At 37.4% G+C, this 18900-nt stretch overlaps 1 protein-coding gene across 5 annotated transcripts in view; it reads left to right on the plus strand.

The window, feature by feature from the left end:
- The window catches only part of LOC145999687 (uncharacterized), a 112774-nt gene that overhangs the window by 56783 nt on the left and 37091 nt on the right, over positions 1-18900 (plus strand). The window contains exon 4 of one of the 5 annotated variants that reach the window (XM_083136903.1): positions 11093-11165. The exons of the other annotated variants lie outside the window; for them this stretch is intronic. Within the exon in view, the coding sequence (XP_082993029.1) occupies positions 11093-11165 (73 nt within the window). The remainder of the gene's footprint in view (positions 1-11092; positions 11166-18900) is intronic. 5 annotated transcript variants of the gene reach the window in all.

Below are 18900 nucleotides of genomic sequence, written 5' to 3' on the forward strand. Positions count from 1 at the left end.
AGGAGCTCAAGCGTACTTTTACGTTTAATAATTTTGGACCTACCTGGTGTCTCACAGGATGGATATGATTAAGGTGTTTTGTCCCCTTCATGAGAAATTATGTAAAAGTATCCATTTGATTCATTGTAGTATAGCATGCAAACTACTAATCTGAGAGTGAAAATGCAGTGTTGCTTCACATCTGAAAAACCTGGAAAACAGGGAAATGTCAGGGAATTTGGCTTGTCAGGGAAAAATCAGGGAAATGTCAGGTAATTTTGCAGATCATCTGGAATTTATGTGCCTTGTGGAGTCTGCAAGAGAAAAGTTGGAAAATGAACAAGCAGTTCACTTCTACTTCTGGATTCGGTTCTTGTGATTCCACTCCCAAAAAAGATTCAGTTTAGAAACTTGTTTCTTTCGTTCTTATGATTCTCAGTCTTGTGCAAAATTATGGTTCCTTCGAATTTCTGTAATAAATTTTCACACTAGATATTAAAAAGAATTCATTCATTCATTGTTTTCTGCCTAATTGGCAGGTTTTTCACTGCAATCTCCAGCTTTCCCTATTCTCTGCCTTACGCTTCGTAATAGCATACGACCCAGTTAATTTATTATCATCCATAAGCTGATATCTCTTTCTTCCATGGACTTTTCCTCCTTCAACCATTCCCTCCAAGGCATCTCTTAGCAGGCAGGCAGTTCCTTCTTAGACAGTGTCCTAACCAGTTTCTTTTCCTCTTCTTGATGGTCTCCAGTGTAGATCTTTTTTCACCAACTCTTTTCAGTACGGCTTCGTTTCTTACCTTGTCCGTCCATTTTACACTCTCCATTTTTCGCCACGTCCACATTTCAAAAGCTTCGAGTCGTTTCTCTTCATTTCTTCTCAACGTCCAGGTTTCTGCACCATATAGTGCTACACTCCACACAAAACATTTCACTAATCTCTTCCTTAGATCTATGTTATTATTTTTATGAATATACAAATATGTGATTTTCATACAACCTTTGACTATGTAAGAAATACAATCCAGCAGAACCGTAATTTTATGTTTCACACATCATTTGCTGCAAGGTCTGGATCCTCCACTGCGTCGTACCTGTGATACCCTTTTTAGGGCCAAAAATTGAATCTTGGAATTGGACAAACTTGTCTACTACCCCTCCAAAATGTACACTTATTTAACCGAACAAAATCCCTCCAGATAGCCTCAGATCTCTTTGAATGTGCCAATTTAATTTCCTGACTTGCTTTTAACCTTCCCAACAATTTATCAATCGAGTTGGTAGATGATGACCGTGTTTTGAAAAATGTTCTTAGCGTTGAGAAGAAAAGACCTTTTCCACTGTCTGAAGAAGTTTTTAGCGTATCGTTACCCCTTTTTATGTGTGTTGTTTGTGCTGCGCATGTCCTTTTAGAACCTTGCACTTTTAACCCCTTTCAAGGAACTTTTTTGCACCCCTTTTTTGACTGTGGAAAGGATTTTTAATAGGGATGGGACAGATTAATCTGTACTGGCTGATATAGTCTTATCAGTTTTTCGGTAAAATTACTGATTATATTACTGATCCGATATATCTAAATACCTTACAATTTATTGCAAAATTATGTCATTTTGATATAATTTTTATGGATAACTCCATGCCCTATTTTTAAAGAAAGTAAATGCGTAAATATGCAACTTTTTTTGCACTGCAGTCACCTGGAAAGAAATATTTATTAAGGAGGTCAATGAACCATTGAGGTTCTTCAAGAACCATTTGGAATTTTATATCTGATTGGTTGAATATTGATACTTTATGGATATCAGCCAAAATTTCATATTAGCCCATCCCTAATTTTGAGGTCAGGGGATATTTCCCTGTATGCATTAAATGCCACATGTGCCAACGCACCCAAACATTTTCATTCATTTTCCTGCATTATACATTCAATCTTGTTGGTAACAACATACCAAAATATTGTACAGTTTTCCTCGATTTTACATTTTCCTAAATTTTTTTTTTTTTTAAACTGTTAAATTTTTGTTCCACTGTATTCAACTTAGCAACTATTGATCTTTGTTCCTTTCAAAGTAGTCCCCTCCGCAATTGATAAACTACTGCTGATGTTTTAAAAGCTTTCGATGTTTGAAAAGCTTTCGGTAGAAACGCAAGAAAGATTTTCTACTATGAGTTTTCAGCCTATCTGTCGCAGCCATCTGGATAGCTGCCTTGTCTTTTTTAACCTTTTTTCAGCCATACAAGCTCATAGATGTTTTATATCTCATATGTGCATATTCATACTGATTGTTCATGCTGATAAAATGCCTTTATTCAGAGCTCTCATTATCATCATCATTCTTATTGGGTAGGGTGGGGTGTAAGCATAGGTGCAGACTCCATGTGGCTTGGGGAGGCTCGAGCCCCCCCCCCCCATGTTAACGATGTGGGGTCAGAGCCCCGACATAATTTTGCTTAAGAGGATATAATGTATTATTTTGCTTCTCTTGTAAAGTTTACTCTGAATTGTGCCACATAAACTTAACTTGAAATACACATTTGAAATGTTCTAGACCATCAACTTTGGGGGGCTGAAACCGCTAAACCATCAACTTGGGGGGGGGGGACTATGACCAGAGACAGTAAAAAACATGACTTATTACTATATACTAAGTATGTAATTATAAGTATTGTTAAAATTTAACAATAATTTAATAACAGTAGTTATGCTGTCTAATGTATTTCTGTTTGCCTTGTGTAGTATCAGTGATGTGTATGTATGTGTCTTGTGTTGTAGTTGTGCTGTCTAGTATGTTTGTTTTGTCTTGCTTAGTAGTTGTGCTGTCTAATTTTTTGTGTTTGTCTTGTGTAGTAGTTGTGGTGTGTAGTTTGTTTATGTTTATATTGTGTAGTAGTTGTGGTGTTTGATTTTGATTTGATTTAGTTTTTTTTACTTCGCGTTTTGTGCCTCTTGGCTAATTTGCGAAGATGGGGATGAGTGATGAAATGATGAAATTGATGAATGGACATTCACAAACAACCAAGCCCGACTGGGATTTGAACCCGGGACCCTTGGCGTTAGTTGTGGTGTGTTTGTGTTTATATTGTGTTATAGTTGTGATGTGTTTGTGTTTGTCTTGTGTAGTAGTTCCTTCATTCATATTAGGGGTTAGGCGTAGAGCTGACAACTCTGCACTGTAAAATAAAAATGTCAAGAAACAGCAATATAAGGCTATGGATGTTCCCAAGGTAAAATATTCCGGAGGTAAAATAGTTCCCCGTTCGGATCTCCGGGTGGGGACTACTTTGGGAGGTCCCTGGACTAAGGATAAGATCTACGTTAGGAATAAGGATATTAAATTAGGCACCTGGAATGTTCTGAGCCTTTACCGGCCTGGGGCATTTCAGTGTACAGTTAATGAGATAGTTAAATATAAATTAGAAGTAGTAGCTGTCCAGGAAGTTAGGTGGCCAGGAGAAGGAAATTGTAAAACTAAAAATTATACTTTTTTCTATGGTGGTACTGAAAATCATAATTTTGGAACAGGCTTTTTCATAAATAATAGAATTATATCGGCTCTTAAAACAGTAGTATTTATTAATGATAGGATATCATATGCAGTTTTACAGGGTAGGTGGTGTAAAATTATTTTAATAAACAAACATGCATCAACGGAAGATAAAGATGATAATACTAAAGATGATTTTTATACAGAGTTAGAAGAGGTCTTTGATAAATTTTCTCAGTATGATATGAAAATTCTGTTAGGTGACTGTAATGCACAGATTGGCAAAGAAGAGACATTTAAACCCACGATTGGTAAAGAAAGTCTTCATGAATTAAGTAATGATAATGGTATAAGATTGATTACTTTTGCAACCTCAAAGAATTTAATTGTGAAAAGTACCACTTTTAAACATAAAGATATCCATAAATATACCTGGTCTTCTCCAGATGGTAAAACTCATAATCAGATAGATCATATTCTCATTGATAAGAGAAGGCATACTAGTATAATTGCCGTTCGTACACATAGAGGTGCTGACTGTGCCAGTGACCATTATTTAGTAATTGCTAAATTAAGAGAAAGACTCTCAGTGATAAATCATAAGCAACAAAATCTAAAAGTTCTAAAATTTGATACAGGAAAGTTTACTGATGAAAGAATTAAGAAAGACTACCAAATTAAACTGTCAAATAGATTTGATGTTTTGCAGGATTTAAATGATGATGAAAATATAAATGAAACAGACGTAAATAAGAATTGGGAGCACATACGTAATGCAATAGAATCAGCAGCTAAAGAAAGTATAGGATACCATAAACCGAGAAAAAGTAAGCCATGGGTTGATAATGAATGTCATAATCTAATAGAAATAAGAAATCAGGCTAGACTTAGGTGGTTAAATAACTCTGATGATGCAAATCTAAACAATTATAATAGAATAAAGCGAGAAGTTAACCGCACGTTTAGAAGTAAAAAAAGAGATTACTTGAAAAGCAAAATTAACGAAATTGAAACAAACAGCAAAAATAAAAATATCAGAGATTTATATAAAGGTGTAAATGAGTTTAGAAAGGGGTGGCAACCTAAAGTAAACTTGATAAAAGATAAAGACGGTGATTTTCTAGCTGACCCAAGCGATATTCTAAATAGATGGAAGAACTACTTTAATGACCTTTTAAATGTCCATGTAGGAGATAAATCAGAAGTAAATGAAGTCCACACAGCAGAACCTTTAGTTCCAGAACCTAACTTGACTGAAGTTAAGGATGCTATCAAAAGGCTAAAGAATAACAAAGCACCTGGCATTGATTTAATACCAGCTGAGTTAATTAAATATGGTGGAAATTCATTAATATGTCAAATTCATAAATTAATTTGTTTAATATGGAATAAAGAAGAAATCCCTCAACAGTGGAAAGAATCCATAATTGTTCCTGTGTTTAAAAAAGGTGATAAAATGAACTGCAATAATTACCGTGGAATTTCTCTACTCTCAACAACATATAAAATATTATCTAACATTCTTTTAACAAGACTAACTCCATATGCTAATGAAATTATAGGTGATTATCAATGTGGATTTAAACGTAACAGATCAACTACAGATCAAATTTTTCACATCAGACAGACACTTGAAAAAAAGTGGGAATATAATCAAAATGTCCATCAGCTATTCATCGATTTCAAAAAAGCATATGATTCAGTCAAAAGAGATAAATTATATAATATATTAGTAGAGTTTGGAATACCTAAGAAGCTTGTTAGTATGATAAAAATATGCACCAGTGAAACAGAAAGTAAAATTCGTGTGGGTATTAATATGTCTGACAAATTTACAATTCATGATGGGTTAAACAAGGAGATGCATTCTCTCCATTGCTCTTTAATTTTGCCTTAGAATATGCTGTTAGGAAGGTAAAAGAAACTAAAGAAGGACTAAAATTAAATGGTGTGACTCAGTTGTTAGCATATGCAGATGATGTAGACTTACTGGGGGATGATGTGAATACAATTAAGAATAATGCTAAAATATTTTTCAAAACTGCTAAAGAGATAGGTTTGGAAGTTAACAAAGAGAAAACTAAATATATGCTTACAGGCCGAAACCAAGTGTTAGGTAATAATCAAAATCTAATTATTGATAAAAACTCGTTTGAACCAGTTTCCAAATTCAAATACTTAGGAGTAATATTAACAAATGAAAATTATATTAAAGAGGAAATTAAAAGTAGGCTTAATTCAGGGAATGCATGTTACTTCTCTCTTCATAAACTTTTGTCTTCTCGTTTAATATCTAAGAAACTAAAAGTTAAAATATACAAAACAGTAATGTTGCCTGGATGTGAAACTTGGTCCCTTACATTGAAAGAGGAACATAAATTGAGAGTATTTGAAAATAAGATCCTTAGGAAAATCTTTGGACCTAAAAGGGATGAGGAGACAGGTGAGTGGAGAAGGTTACATAATTTAGAAGTACATAATTTGTATTCATGTCCAGATATTATTAGAATAATTAAATCAAGAAGACTTAGGTGGGCAGGCCATGTGGCACGAATGGGAGAGGAAAGAGGAGTTTACAGGATTCTTGTTGGGAAACCTGATGGTAAGGGACCTGTAGGAAGGCCAAGACGAAGATGGAAGGACAACGTTGAGATGGACCTAAGGAAAATCGGTAGGGATGGAAAGGAGTATATAGAACTTGCTCAAGATAGGGAAAGATGGAAGGCCTGTGTTGCTGCAGCCATGAACCTTCGGGTTTAAGAAGGCTAGGGAGTTAGTTAGTTAGTTAGTTAGATCTATATCCATGGGTCCACAATAAACATTTTTTCTTCTATTGAAAGCTTCTTTTGCTATTGCGATTCTCATTTTCACTTCTTGTTTGCAGCTCATGTCACTGCTTATAGTGCATCCGAGGTACTTGAAGTTATCCACTTGCTGGATTCTTTCACTGTTTGCCCTCACATTAATATTCCTTGGTTTCTGTCCTATAACCATTGCCTTTGTCTTCTTTACATTAATTTTCATCCCATACTGCTGACAGCTGCTGTTTAACACTTCTAACATACTATTTATGGTCCTCAGCGAATAATGCCATGTCATCAGCAAATCTTATGCAGTTTATTCTTCTTCCTCCCAATTTGACACCTCCTGTGCCCTAGAAACAATTTTTCACTATATCTTCTAAATAGATATTAAACAAAGTAGGCGATAGGCAGCATCCTTGTCGTACTCCTCTTCCAATTTCACAGCCTTCTGTCATTTCGTCTCCTGTTCTCACAAGTAAAACTTGCAATCCAGATATCTGATTGATAACTAAAGTACATTGACAATATGATTATAATTATCAGAAAGGTTGGTGAAGATGAGGTCATCATCATTACTTTATAGATCTGAGTCTTGTTGGCATTTTCTATAGAATACATGTTTGCAACAAAAAATTCTCCAGATGCTGTGTACTTGTAAATATAAACAAAAAGCAGCATTTTCTACAACACTAAAAGTGCGTCAGAAAATGAAAAGTTGTGTATTGTTTAGGAACTTTTTCTGTTGTTTTTATATTGTGAAGATCTGATAATGGTGAAAGGATGTACCTCTGTTACCTTAGCCTGAAAGCTAGATGCACGTGATTGTAGCACCCAATACATTTGATGCCAATTGTAAATTTACATTTTACTCTTCAAAATTTTCTCACATTCTTATGTGTCTAGAATGAAATGTGCTAAAGAAAAGTTGTGAAAGTGAATATTCATAATAATTAACAGATTATACAAACGGGGTCCACGACAGTCGCACGCTACAGTCTGTTTTATTTTTTCGCTCTCCCTGCCTTCGCTCTCTTTCCCTTTCTATTGACATTGCAGACTGACGCCAGTATAATCCTCCCTTGGAAGTTGTGTTGTGTTGTGTCCATGTATTGAAGATTGTGGCTTAATATGGCACCAGAAAAGTTCACATTACAACAAAGGATTTATCTTGTCGAGTGTTACTTCGGAAATAGGAATTGTGGAGAAGTGCGACGATGTTTTGCAACAACATTTCCTGGTGTTCCCGTTCCACATAGGACCACTATATGAAACCTTGTAAAAAAGTTTAGAGTAACAGGGTCAGTTCTGAATAAAAGTGGAAAGAAAAACACACATGTACTTACTGAGGAAAAACTTGATGAGATAGGACAAATGTTAGAACAGTCTCTCGGAAATCTATCCGCCGCCTCTCACAAGAAATGGGTGTTTCAAAAACCCTCTAGGTCCCCTGATTTGTCAGCCTGCAATTTTTATTTATGGGTAAATCTAAAAAATAAAGTATACAAAGACAATCCGCACACCATCTGTGAGTTAAAAGAGAGTATTGTACAAGAAATCGGGAGAATTACAGTAGACGAACTTGCACGTGTAAATGCCAATTTCCTTCGGAGATGTCAGGAATGTGTTGCAGCAGAGGCACATGATTTTCAGCACCTTCTGTAGTCAAGGTTAGTACACAATATGAAAACTGTAATTTTAATAGACGACTCTACCGACTGTCGTGGACCCCGTTTGCCAGGAAAGACAAGCGCTGACACTGGGCTGCTTGCCGCCGAGTCTCGTAGCGAATGTCAGGGAATGCTCTGTATATTTAATTGAAAAACACAAGGTTCAAGAGCAATAATCATTATGATATACGTACATGTGTGGAAAATTTTTGGACTGGAAAACCTGGAAATGCCAGGGAATTTCATAATAAAAAAATCATAGCAACCCTGAAATGGTGATTAACATGGCAGCAAGTGTGAAGAAATTTGAATGTTTTGAATGCTTAAAGAATATAGAAATAAGTGGTCAAATTATTGATATTTTTAAAAATGGTGGAGTGACAAGGGTTGGTCAAAATTAGAGTTACAAAAAAAGCTTGCTTTTTTGAATGGACTTTTTTTTTTAATTTAAAAGCTGGCTTTTTTGGGGAAAAAACCTGAAAATTTGGCTTTTTTAGCTTTTTACTAATTACGGCTAACCTATTTCACTTGCAGTGTCAGTTAAGAGCTTTAAAGGTTGCCTACCCAATGGCATAGTGGTAACACTGTCTTATAATCAAGGGGTACCAGGTTTCATCCTCAGTGGAGACATATTGCATAGCTTGTGCTACGGCACCAGGGGTCCTGCGTTCGAATCCTGACCTCGGCATATATGTTTGTGAGGGTCCATTCATCAATTACATCATATCGTCATTCATCCCGATCTTTGCAAATTAGCCTAAAGTGGCACATGAGGTGAAGTACAATAAAGAAATTAATCAGTCAATATTGCATAGCGATTTGGATTCCATTTTAAAACTGTAGGCCCAGTCGTGATTAGCCTATCTGAGCATAAAGTGAACTTAATGTAACTTTCATGTGTTTATGTCATCATATCATTGACCTGTTAGAAACAAAATTATTTGCTTGTACTTGTTTGTAAATGACTAGTGTGTCATCGGCATATCTTCTGTATCTTATATGCACAAACTCTGGTTGGGTGAGTATTGATTTCTCTGCCACATGCAGTACAATGTTGGATAGGGGTGCAGAAATGGGGTTGCCCATCGCTAGGCCTCCTGTCTGGTGGAAGAAACTGTCTTCGAACTGGAAATAGTTGTGGATGAGGCAAGCTTGTAGGAGGTTGCAGATTTCATCTGTTACAAATGGGAGTGTGCCATTGCTGAGGAGCCATGTTCTGGTAGAGCAGCATAGCCCAGCCCAGCCCAGCCCCCCAACCACCACCCGACAGCGCCACCTGACAACAGGAAGCAGATGACTCAAACCAGGATGCACATGTCAGCACTGCCGAACGGGAGAAATTGCAACTATCGCTGCACGGGAACAAACAAAGCCGTGATGCAATACCATCTCCGCTCCAGGTGCCATACCCTTAGTGATTGAAGACAGAGGTTCTTTGAAATTAATAGGATTTTTACCATTAAATTGTGCAACGCGGAAATATGAAATTTTTAAATTTCACATAAGTAATACTTTGTTGATTTTCCTCCCTCCAAGTCCATGGTATTTTCTCCAAGCTCTAAACAAAGCAAAATATCCGGCAGCACTGTTAACTGCACAGTCCAAAGTGCGAACGTTTGATCCATGTGATCTTGTTCCCTTTGCGTCAGTTTCGTGCTATGTGGCATTCACACCTTGTGAAGTAACATTTCACCATTCAAATTTACACCACTGACTATGTTTCTGTTGAAAGATCATTTCCAGCATATAAGATGATCCTCAGAGACAAAAAGCAGAGTTTGACTGTGGATAACATGAAAAAGATTCTTTGTGGAGCAAATTATACACACGTAATCCATTTTTCATATAAGCAGGCAACTTTTGCTAATAGCACAAGTATATTATTACAATAATTTGTGGATAATTCTAGAAAATTAATATTTGGTTCCTATGAAAATTTCTTATGGTACTTTCAAAATTTTGTTTTTAGTTTTCTGAAACCTACTTAAGGATATTTTTAGCCTAATTTAAGATTTTTAGAAACTATTTTAGGATTTTTCAGAACATATTTTAGAATTTTGAGAACCTGTTTTAGGAACCTAGAAACTTTTTAGAACCTAAAAATGCAAGGTCTAGTCATCACAAGTTACACCTCATGAGAATCAAGAAAAAGAGTTGAGTTGTAAGCCACAGTGGCCGCGGAACCCCTGGCGAACCCAGAACCCCTGGCATTGTACCGCGCTCTGCTAACCAATAGTCGACCTCCGTGGCGAAGTGGTTAGCAGAGCGCGCTACAACGCCAGGGGTTCTGGGTTCGAGTCCCGGGTAAGGCATGGGTAGTTGTGTTCATCCAGTTGATAAGAAACAAAGAAAAATGTAAGAATTGAAAAGTGTAAAAGTGAGAAAAAGAGTGAATGGTGAGAGATACCTCCGTGTAGGGGGTATTTCCTTAAATTTAAAAAAAAAAAAAGTCGGTAACGTGTCTGACTACCATGCTAAAGGTCCCGGGTTCGATCCCCGGCCGGTTCAAATCCGGGAACTTTTCTAACAATGGAAGCGGCCCCGGCGCCCACCCAGCATCGAATAACATGGGTACCTGGGGGAAACCCTGGGGGGTAAAGGCGGTCAGGGGCGTGATGCTGATCACATCACCCCCACCCACGACCGGATCAAGAAAGTGTGGGGCGTTACCCCCACACCCCTATATGCCTTCATGGCGTGGTGCTAAGCACAGGGGAACACTTTACCTTTTTTTTTTACCTTTTTTTGTTGTAAGCCCACTTTATGCACAGATATGCTAATTGGGACTGAACCTACAGTTGAAATAGGTATCCAAACCATTTTGGGCAAGACATTACCGGGTAAAACCCAGTAAAGTAATGTGTTCCCCTGTGCTTTGCACCACACCATGAAGGCATATAGGAGTGTGGAGTTAGGGCCTCACACTTTCCTGATCACAGCCGAAGGTAGGGATGATGTGATCAGCATCAATTCCCTGGTCACCTTTACCTTTAAACGATGCTGGGTGGGCACCTGAGCCACTTGAACAGGTGGGGAAAAAATCACGGTTCCCCCCATCAGGGATCGAACCCGAGTCTCTCCCCATGGTAGTCAGATGCCCCAACAAGTGAGCTACAGGGGCTCTATTAAACCCGGGACATCTTAATTACAGGCAATGCCACCGGGGAGCCCCACCAAGGAAAGACATCGGTGGACCATGGACACACAGAAGAAATATGTCTGGAGTGAGGAGTCATATTTCATTTGAAACTTTGTGTCTGGCATAAACAGTATAAAGCTGCATCTCCTATTTATACTATTGGGCTTGAACAGGCCAGTGGTGACCGTATCATGGTCTGGCATGGTGGTGACAGACCTGGAAAACCGGGAAAAGTCAGGGAATTTGAGGTGTCAAAAAAAGTCAGGGAAATGCCACGGAATTTTGTCTAGATTGCCTTTTTATATATACAGGGTGACCTGTAATTAGATGTATTCCCTGAAAGGGGTTAAAGTAGAGGCAATTTGCAATAGATTTGACCATATGATATCCCGTCCGAAAATTAGTAGTTTTCATGATAATCAAATTTCTATTGTTTTTTTTTTACATGACAATTTTCCACTTGAGAAAAAACAGCTTATTATATGGCACATATTTCAGCGTTTTCTGATAGCTAACAAATAAGTGGTTCATTGAAAAAAAAAAGTTTGTCCCAAATAACAATCACATGTAAGTAACGGGTGGATTTAAACTTACAAGTGGTGATAAAAAGATCCAATCTTAGTTTGCTTGGCAACATATTAATAACAAAAATGATATGACACAAAGCTTACAAATTACTTAAATTACTTCCTTGAGTCATCTGCTATCCAACAATGTACAAATGTTGCTAACATTCACATTTGTGTACAAGAAATAATACAGGGTGTTTACACCAAAATGCCCTTTTTTCAATTTGCTCCGTATACAAAATGAAATGAAATTAATTAATTTTTTTTCACAAAAATAAGTTGTATGTCAAGTTAAGTTTTAAGAAAAGATTTACAACAACAAATTAAAATACTTCCACGTGAACCCCTGCGGTGACACGTAGAATGTCTAGTCTATATTCAACTTCCATCCAGGTCCGCTGCAACATGTCCGGAGGGTTGGTACCAATCACTTCCACAATCCGAGTACGGAGTCTTCAAGGTCCCACACTCCAGTGGCGAACACCCTGTCCTTCATGTAGCACCAGGAAAAAATCTAATGGTGTGATGTTCGGAGAACGTGGAGGCCAATGTACGGATCCATCTCGTCCAATCCAGCATCCTGGAAATGTTTCATTCAGAGTTTTCCGAACATCCAGCGACCAGTGAGGTGGAGCACCATCTTGCTGAAACCAAAGGTTTGGTTGCAGGTCTTCAACCCGGGGAAAGCAAAGCAACTCCAGCATGTCTAGGTACGTCGTTCCTGTGACAGTCTCCTCAGCAAAGCAGAACGGTCCGATGATCTTGTCGCACATGAGGCGCACCAAACGTTCACTTTCGGGCTATCTCACACCTTTTCCCTGATACTGTGTGGATTCTCGGACCCCAAAATTCTAACGTTATGCTTATTCACAGTACCAGAGATATGAAATATGGCCTCATCAGAAATTATTACACTTGACAAAGAGGCAGGATTCCGGTCGATTCGGTTAAGCATGTTACATGCAAAGTCATATCGTCGTTGCTTGTCATCAGGCTTGATGGCCTGCAGAATCTGCACCTTCTATGCATACAGATGCAACTGCTTTCTGAGGACCTTATGAACAGTTGCACGTGGCATCTGAAGTTCCCGTGAAGCCTGACGAATTGATTTGCGTGGACTTCGTTGAAACTCTTGGCGGACATTCTCAACTTGTTCTTCGGAGACATGCCGCTTCAGAATGCTGCCAATGTCCAGAAACTGTCTGTGCCATGATTTTATCCTCTTGGTTTGTGGTGCTGCTTTCTTGTAAACACAACGAAACTGCCTTTGCACCATCACAATGGATTTAAACTCCGCATACCATAAGCACAGTTTGTGCCTTCTCCTGCACTGACACCATTTTGGTTTTGATGGACAACTACACCAACACCAATGCATGCCCCACGTTGAAAAAATTTAGGCAGCAACTTTAAGTCCTTCTGCACCCAACGGACAAGTCAGACCTGAAACGAGAAAGATTTACTATTTTTAAACTGCCTCAAAATATAGGGCTTTTTGGTGTAGACACCCTATACTTAATTCATCTTCATGTGAATGGAATCAATGAACAATACAATTAAAGAACATTACACGTCTTGCTCAAAGTGGGCACCTCCATTACGAATGCAGGCATGCAGGTTTTTATGGACATTTGGTCTCGTAACTCGTGACGTGATGCTGTCCTTGATGTGTTGACCAGCTGTTAAAATCCTCTCCCTGAGCTCTTCTTGCGAGTTTACACGTGTATTGTAAACTAAGTCTTTCATGTGGCTCCAAATATGAAAGTCGCAAGGCGTCAAATCGATCGTAGGATCGAGCTGGGCAGCCATAATGCCGGTAAATCATGTCACGTCTTGTAGCTAGAGGCACATCCTCCAACAACATTGCCACCCCGTTCCTCAAAAAATGTTCATAAGTGATGCCATTTAAGATTTGGGGCAGGAAAAATCGCTCGATCAAATTATTGTTGATGACACCCATCCATACTTCTGCCTGGGCATGCGACAGTGGCTGGATGAAAATTACCCAAAGAAATGGATTGGTCGAGGCAGCCCGATACATACGGTTTTGCTGTGAGGACAATACGTCCAATGCACAAACGTAAATACAAACATTGTTGGCTCTACAATATGGAAGAAGTTTATACATATGATTCATATATGCATTGAAATATGCAATATGCATTTGCATATGCATTATGGAAAATGCATAACCATGAGGGCCCTAGTTATGGTTATTGAAACGCCATGTTATTATTGATATTTCAATCTCAACAGCTTTAGAAAATATTATGGGTATCATGCTCTGATTCCAGAGATCAGAATTCTATTCTATTTTTTGTCCATCCATTCATAATCTTGTGTAGTAATAGTTGTGTGTTTGTTTTTTTCTTGTGTAGTGGTTGTTATGTGTTTGTGTGTCTTGTGCAGTAGTTGTGCTGTGTAGTGTTTGTGTTTGTCTTGTGTAGTAGTTGTGGTGTGCTTGTATGTGGGTTTGTCTTGTGTAGTAGGTGTGCTGTCTAGTGCGTTTGTGTTTATCTTGTGTAGTAGTTATGCTGTCTAATGTATTTCTGCTTGTCTTGTGTAATATCGGTGATATGTATGTATGTGTCTTGTGTTGTAGTTGTGCTGTCTAGTATGTTTGTGTAATAGTTGTGCTGTCTAGTATGTTTGTTTTGTCTTGCATAGTAGTTGTGCTGTCTAATTTGTTTGTGTTTGTCTTACGTAGTAGTTGTGGTGTGTAGTTTGTTTATGTTTTAGTTGTGATGCGTTTGTGTTTAGTTGTGATGTGTTTGTGTGTGTCTTGTGTAGTAGTTGTGCTGTCAAATGTGTTTGTGTTCGTCTTGTGTAGTAATTGTGCTGTCTAATGTGTTTGTGTTTGTCTTGTGTAGTAGTTCCTCCATTCATATTGGGGGTTAGGCGTAGAGCTGACAACTCTGCACTGTAAAAAGCCATGTCAAGAAACAGCAATATAAGGCCATGAATGTTCCCAAGGTAAAATATTCCGGAGGTAAAATAGTCCCCCGTTCGGATCTCCGGGTGGGGACTACTTTGGGAGGTCCCTGGACTAAGGATAAGATCTACGTTAGGAATAAGGATATTAAATTAGGCACCTGGAATGTTCTGAGCCTTTACCGGCCTGGGGCATTTCAGTGTACAGTTAATGAGATAGTTAGGTATAAATTAGATGTAGTAGCTGTCCAGGAAGTTAGGTGGCCAGGAGAAGGGAATTGTAAAACTAAAAATTATACTTTTTTCTATGGTGGTACTGAAAATCATAATTTTGGAACAGGCTTTTTCATAAATAATAGAATTATCTCGGCTCTTAAAACAGTAGAATTTATTAATGATAGGATATCATATGCAGTTTTACAGGGTAGGTGGTGTAAAATTATTTTAATAAACATACATGCACCAACGGAAGATAAAGATGATAATACTAAAGATGATTTTTATACAGAGTTAGAACAGGTCTTTGATAAATTTTCTCAGTATGATATGAAAATTCTGTTAGGTGACTGTAATGCACAGATTGGCAAAGAAGAGACATTTAAACCCACGATTGGTAAAGAAAGTCTTCATGAATTAAGTAATGATAATGGTATAAGATTGATTACTTTTGCAACCTCAAAGAATTTAATTGTGAAAAGTACCACTTTTAAACATAAAGATATCCATAAATATACCTGGTCTTCTCCAGATGGTAAAACTCATAATCAGATAGATCATATTCTCATTGATAAGAGAAGGCATACTAGTATAATTGCCGTTCGTACACATAGAGGTGCTGACTGTGCCAGTGACCATTATTTAGTAATTGCTAAATTAAGAGAAAGACTCTCAGTGATAAATCATAAGCAACAAAATCTAAAAGTTCTAAAATTTGATACAGGAAAGTTTACTGATGAAAGAATTAAGAAAGATTACCAAATTAAACTGTCAAATAGATTTGATGTTTTGCAGGATTTAAATGATGATGAAAATGTAAATGAAACAGACGTAAATAAGAATTGGGAGCACATACGTAATGCAATAGAATCAGCAGGTAAAGAAAGTATAGGATACCATAAACCAACAAAAAGTAAGCCATGGTTTCATAATGAATGTCATAATCTAATAGAAATAAGAAATCATGCTAGACTTAGATGGTTAAATAACTCTGATGATACAAATCTAAACAATTATAATAGAATAAAGCGAGAAGTTAACCGCACGTTTAGAAGTAAAAAAAGAGATTACTTGAAAAGCAAAATTAACGAAATTGAAACAAACAGCAAAAATAAAAATATCAGAGATCTATATAAAGGTGTAAATGAGTTTAGAAAGGGGTGGCAACCTAAAGTAAACTTGATAAAAGATAAAGACGGTGATTTTCTAGCTGACCCAAGCGATATTCTAAATAGATGGAAGAACTACTTTAATGACCTTTTAAATGTCCATGTAGGAGATAAATCAGAAGTAAATGAAGTACACACAGCAGAACCTTTAGTTCCAGAACCTAACTTGACTGAAGTTAAAGATGCTATTAAAAGGCTAAAGAATAACAAAGCACCTGGCATTGATTTAATACCAGCTGAGTTAATTAAATATGGTGGAAATTCGTTAATATGTCAAATTCATAAATTAATTTGTTTAATATGGAATAAAGAAGAAATCTCTCAACAGTGGAAAGAATCCATAATTGTTCCTGTGTTTAAAAAAGGTGATAAAATGAACTGCAATAATTACCGTGGAATTTCTCTACTCTCAACAACATATAAAATATTATCTAACATTCTTTTAACAAGACTAACTCCATATGCTAATGAAATTATAGGTGATTATCAATGTGGATTTAAACGTAACAGGTCAACTACAGATCAAATTTTTCACATCAGACAGACACTTGAAAAAAAGTGGGAATATAATCAAAATGTCCATCAGCTATTCATTGATTTCAAAAAAGCATATGATTCGGTCAAAAGAGATAAATTATATAATATATTAGTAGAGTTTGGAATACCTAAGAAGCTTGTTAGTATGATAAAAATATGCACCAGTGAAACAGAAAGTAAAATTCGTGTGGGTATTAATATGTCTGACAAATTTACAATTCATGATGGGTTAAAACAAGGAGATGCATTATCTCCATTGCTCTTTAATTTTGCCTTAGAATATGCTGTTAGGAAGGTAAAAGAAACTAAAGAAGGACTAAAATTAAATGGTGTGACTCAGTTGTTAGCATATGCAGATGATGTAGACTTACTGGGGGATGATGTGAATACAATTAAGAATAATGCTAAAATATTTTTCAAAACTGCTAAAGAGATAGGTTTGGAAGTTAACAAAGAGAAAACTAAATATATGCTTACAGGCCGAAACCAAGTGTTAGGTAATAATCAAAATCTAATTATTGATAACAACTCGTTTGAACCAGTTTCCAAATTCAAATATTTAGGAGTAATATTAACAAATGAAAATTATATTAAAGAGGAAATAAAAAGTAGGCTTAATTCCGGAAATGCATGTTACTTCTCTCTTCATAAACTTTTGTCTTCTCGTTTAATATCTAAGAAACTAAAAGTTAAAATATACAAAACAGTAATGTTGCCTGGATGTGAAACTTGGTCCCTTACATTGAAAGAGGAACATAAATTGAGAGTATTTGAAAATAAGATCCTTAGGAAAATCTTTGGACCTAAAAGGGATGAGGAGACAGGTGAGTGGAGAAGGTTACATAATTTAGAAGTACATAATTTGTATTCATGTCCAGATATTATTAGAATGATTAAATCAAGAAGACTTAGGTGGGCAGGCCATGTGGCACGAATGGGAAAGGAAAGAGGAGTTTACAGGATTCTTGTTGGGAAACCTGATGGTAAGAGACCTGTAGGAAGGCCAAGACTAAGATGGAGGGACAACGTTGAGATGGACCAAAGGGAAATCGGTAGGGATGGAAAAGAGTATATAGAACTTGCTCAAGATAGGGAAAGATAGAAGGCCTGTGTTGCTGCAGCCATGAACCTTCGGGTTTAAGAAGGCTAGGGAGTTTGTTAGTTAGTTAGCCCGATCCCCTGGCCGGCTCAATCCCCCGATTTGACGCTTTCCGACTTCTACATTTGGAGCCACATGGAAGACTTAGTTTACAATACACCGGTAAACTCGCAAGAAGAGCTCAGGGTAAGGATCTTAACATCTGGTCAGCACATCAAGTACACCATCACATCACAAGTTACAAGACCAAATGTCCGTAAAAACCTGCCTGCCTGCATTCGTAACGGAGGTGCCCACTTTGAGCAAGACGTGTAATGTTCTTTAATTGTATTGTTCATTGATTCCATTCACATGAAGATGAATGAAGTATTATTTCTTGTACACAAATGTGAATGTTAGCAACATTTGTACCTTGTTGGATAGCAGATGACACGAGGAAGAAATTTAAGTAATTTGTACGCTTCGTGTTATATCATTTTTTTTATTAATATGTTGCCAAGTAAACTAAGATTGGATTTTTTTATCACCACTTGTAAGTTTAGATCCACCCGTTACTTACATGTGATTGTTATGAGGGAGAGCCCGAAAATAAGTTTACCCTGGCGACTGTGGACAGAGATGGGAAGGAAAAAAAACGTAAATGAGAAAAGGATTAGCACACTTACTTTATTTTTCCACATAAGAACCCCGGACATTCAGACATTTGTCATACTGCTTGATAAGCTTCAAAAAACCTTCTTGGAAAAAATGAGTGTCCTTTATACGGAAGAAGTGTTGCACGAAATGTGTCATCTCAGCATTGCTTCCAAAGCGCCTTCCTCCGAGTGCCTTCTTCAAAGCTGGAAACAGATGGGAAGTCACTTGGCGTGAGATCGGGACTGTACGGCAGATGGGAAAGGTGGTCCCAACCAAGGGTTGCAAGAGTGCGTTGCGTAGCCCTCGCCGAGTGTGGTTTCGCATTGTCATCCAAAAGCATGTCGTGGATGATCTTGTGAGCTCACACATGGCCTATTTCCAGTTCTTCAGCGACATCATCGATGGTGATACGCCTGTTCGCTTTAATCATGTCATCCACCAACCTGATGTTTTCGTCTGTAGTGGATGAACGCATCCGACCAGGTTGCGGTGTGTCCTGCACTTGCTCATGCCCCTCATTCCTTTCCTTCATCCTTTCAACTTTCTGTAACACACTCTTCCATTCCCTGTTTATCTTGAGTCCTCCATTCCAATTCCTGATGTCTTCTCCTTTATTTTTTATTTCTTTGGCCTCCTTCCATTTTCTCACTAGTTCTCTCTTCT

Source organism: Lepisma saccharinum, chromosome 15, assembly GCF_977018435.1.
Source record: "Lepisma saccharinum chromosome 15, izLepSacc3.1, whole genome shotgun sequence".
Taxonomy (NCBI): domain Eukaryota; kingdom Metazoa; phylum Arthropoda; class Insecta; order Zygentoma; family Lepismatidae; genus Lepisma; species Lepisma saccharinum.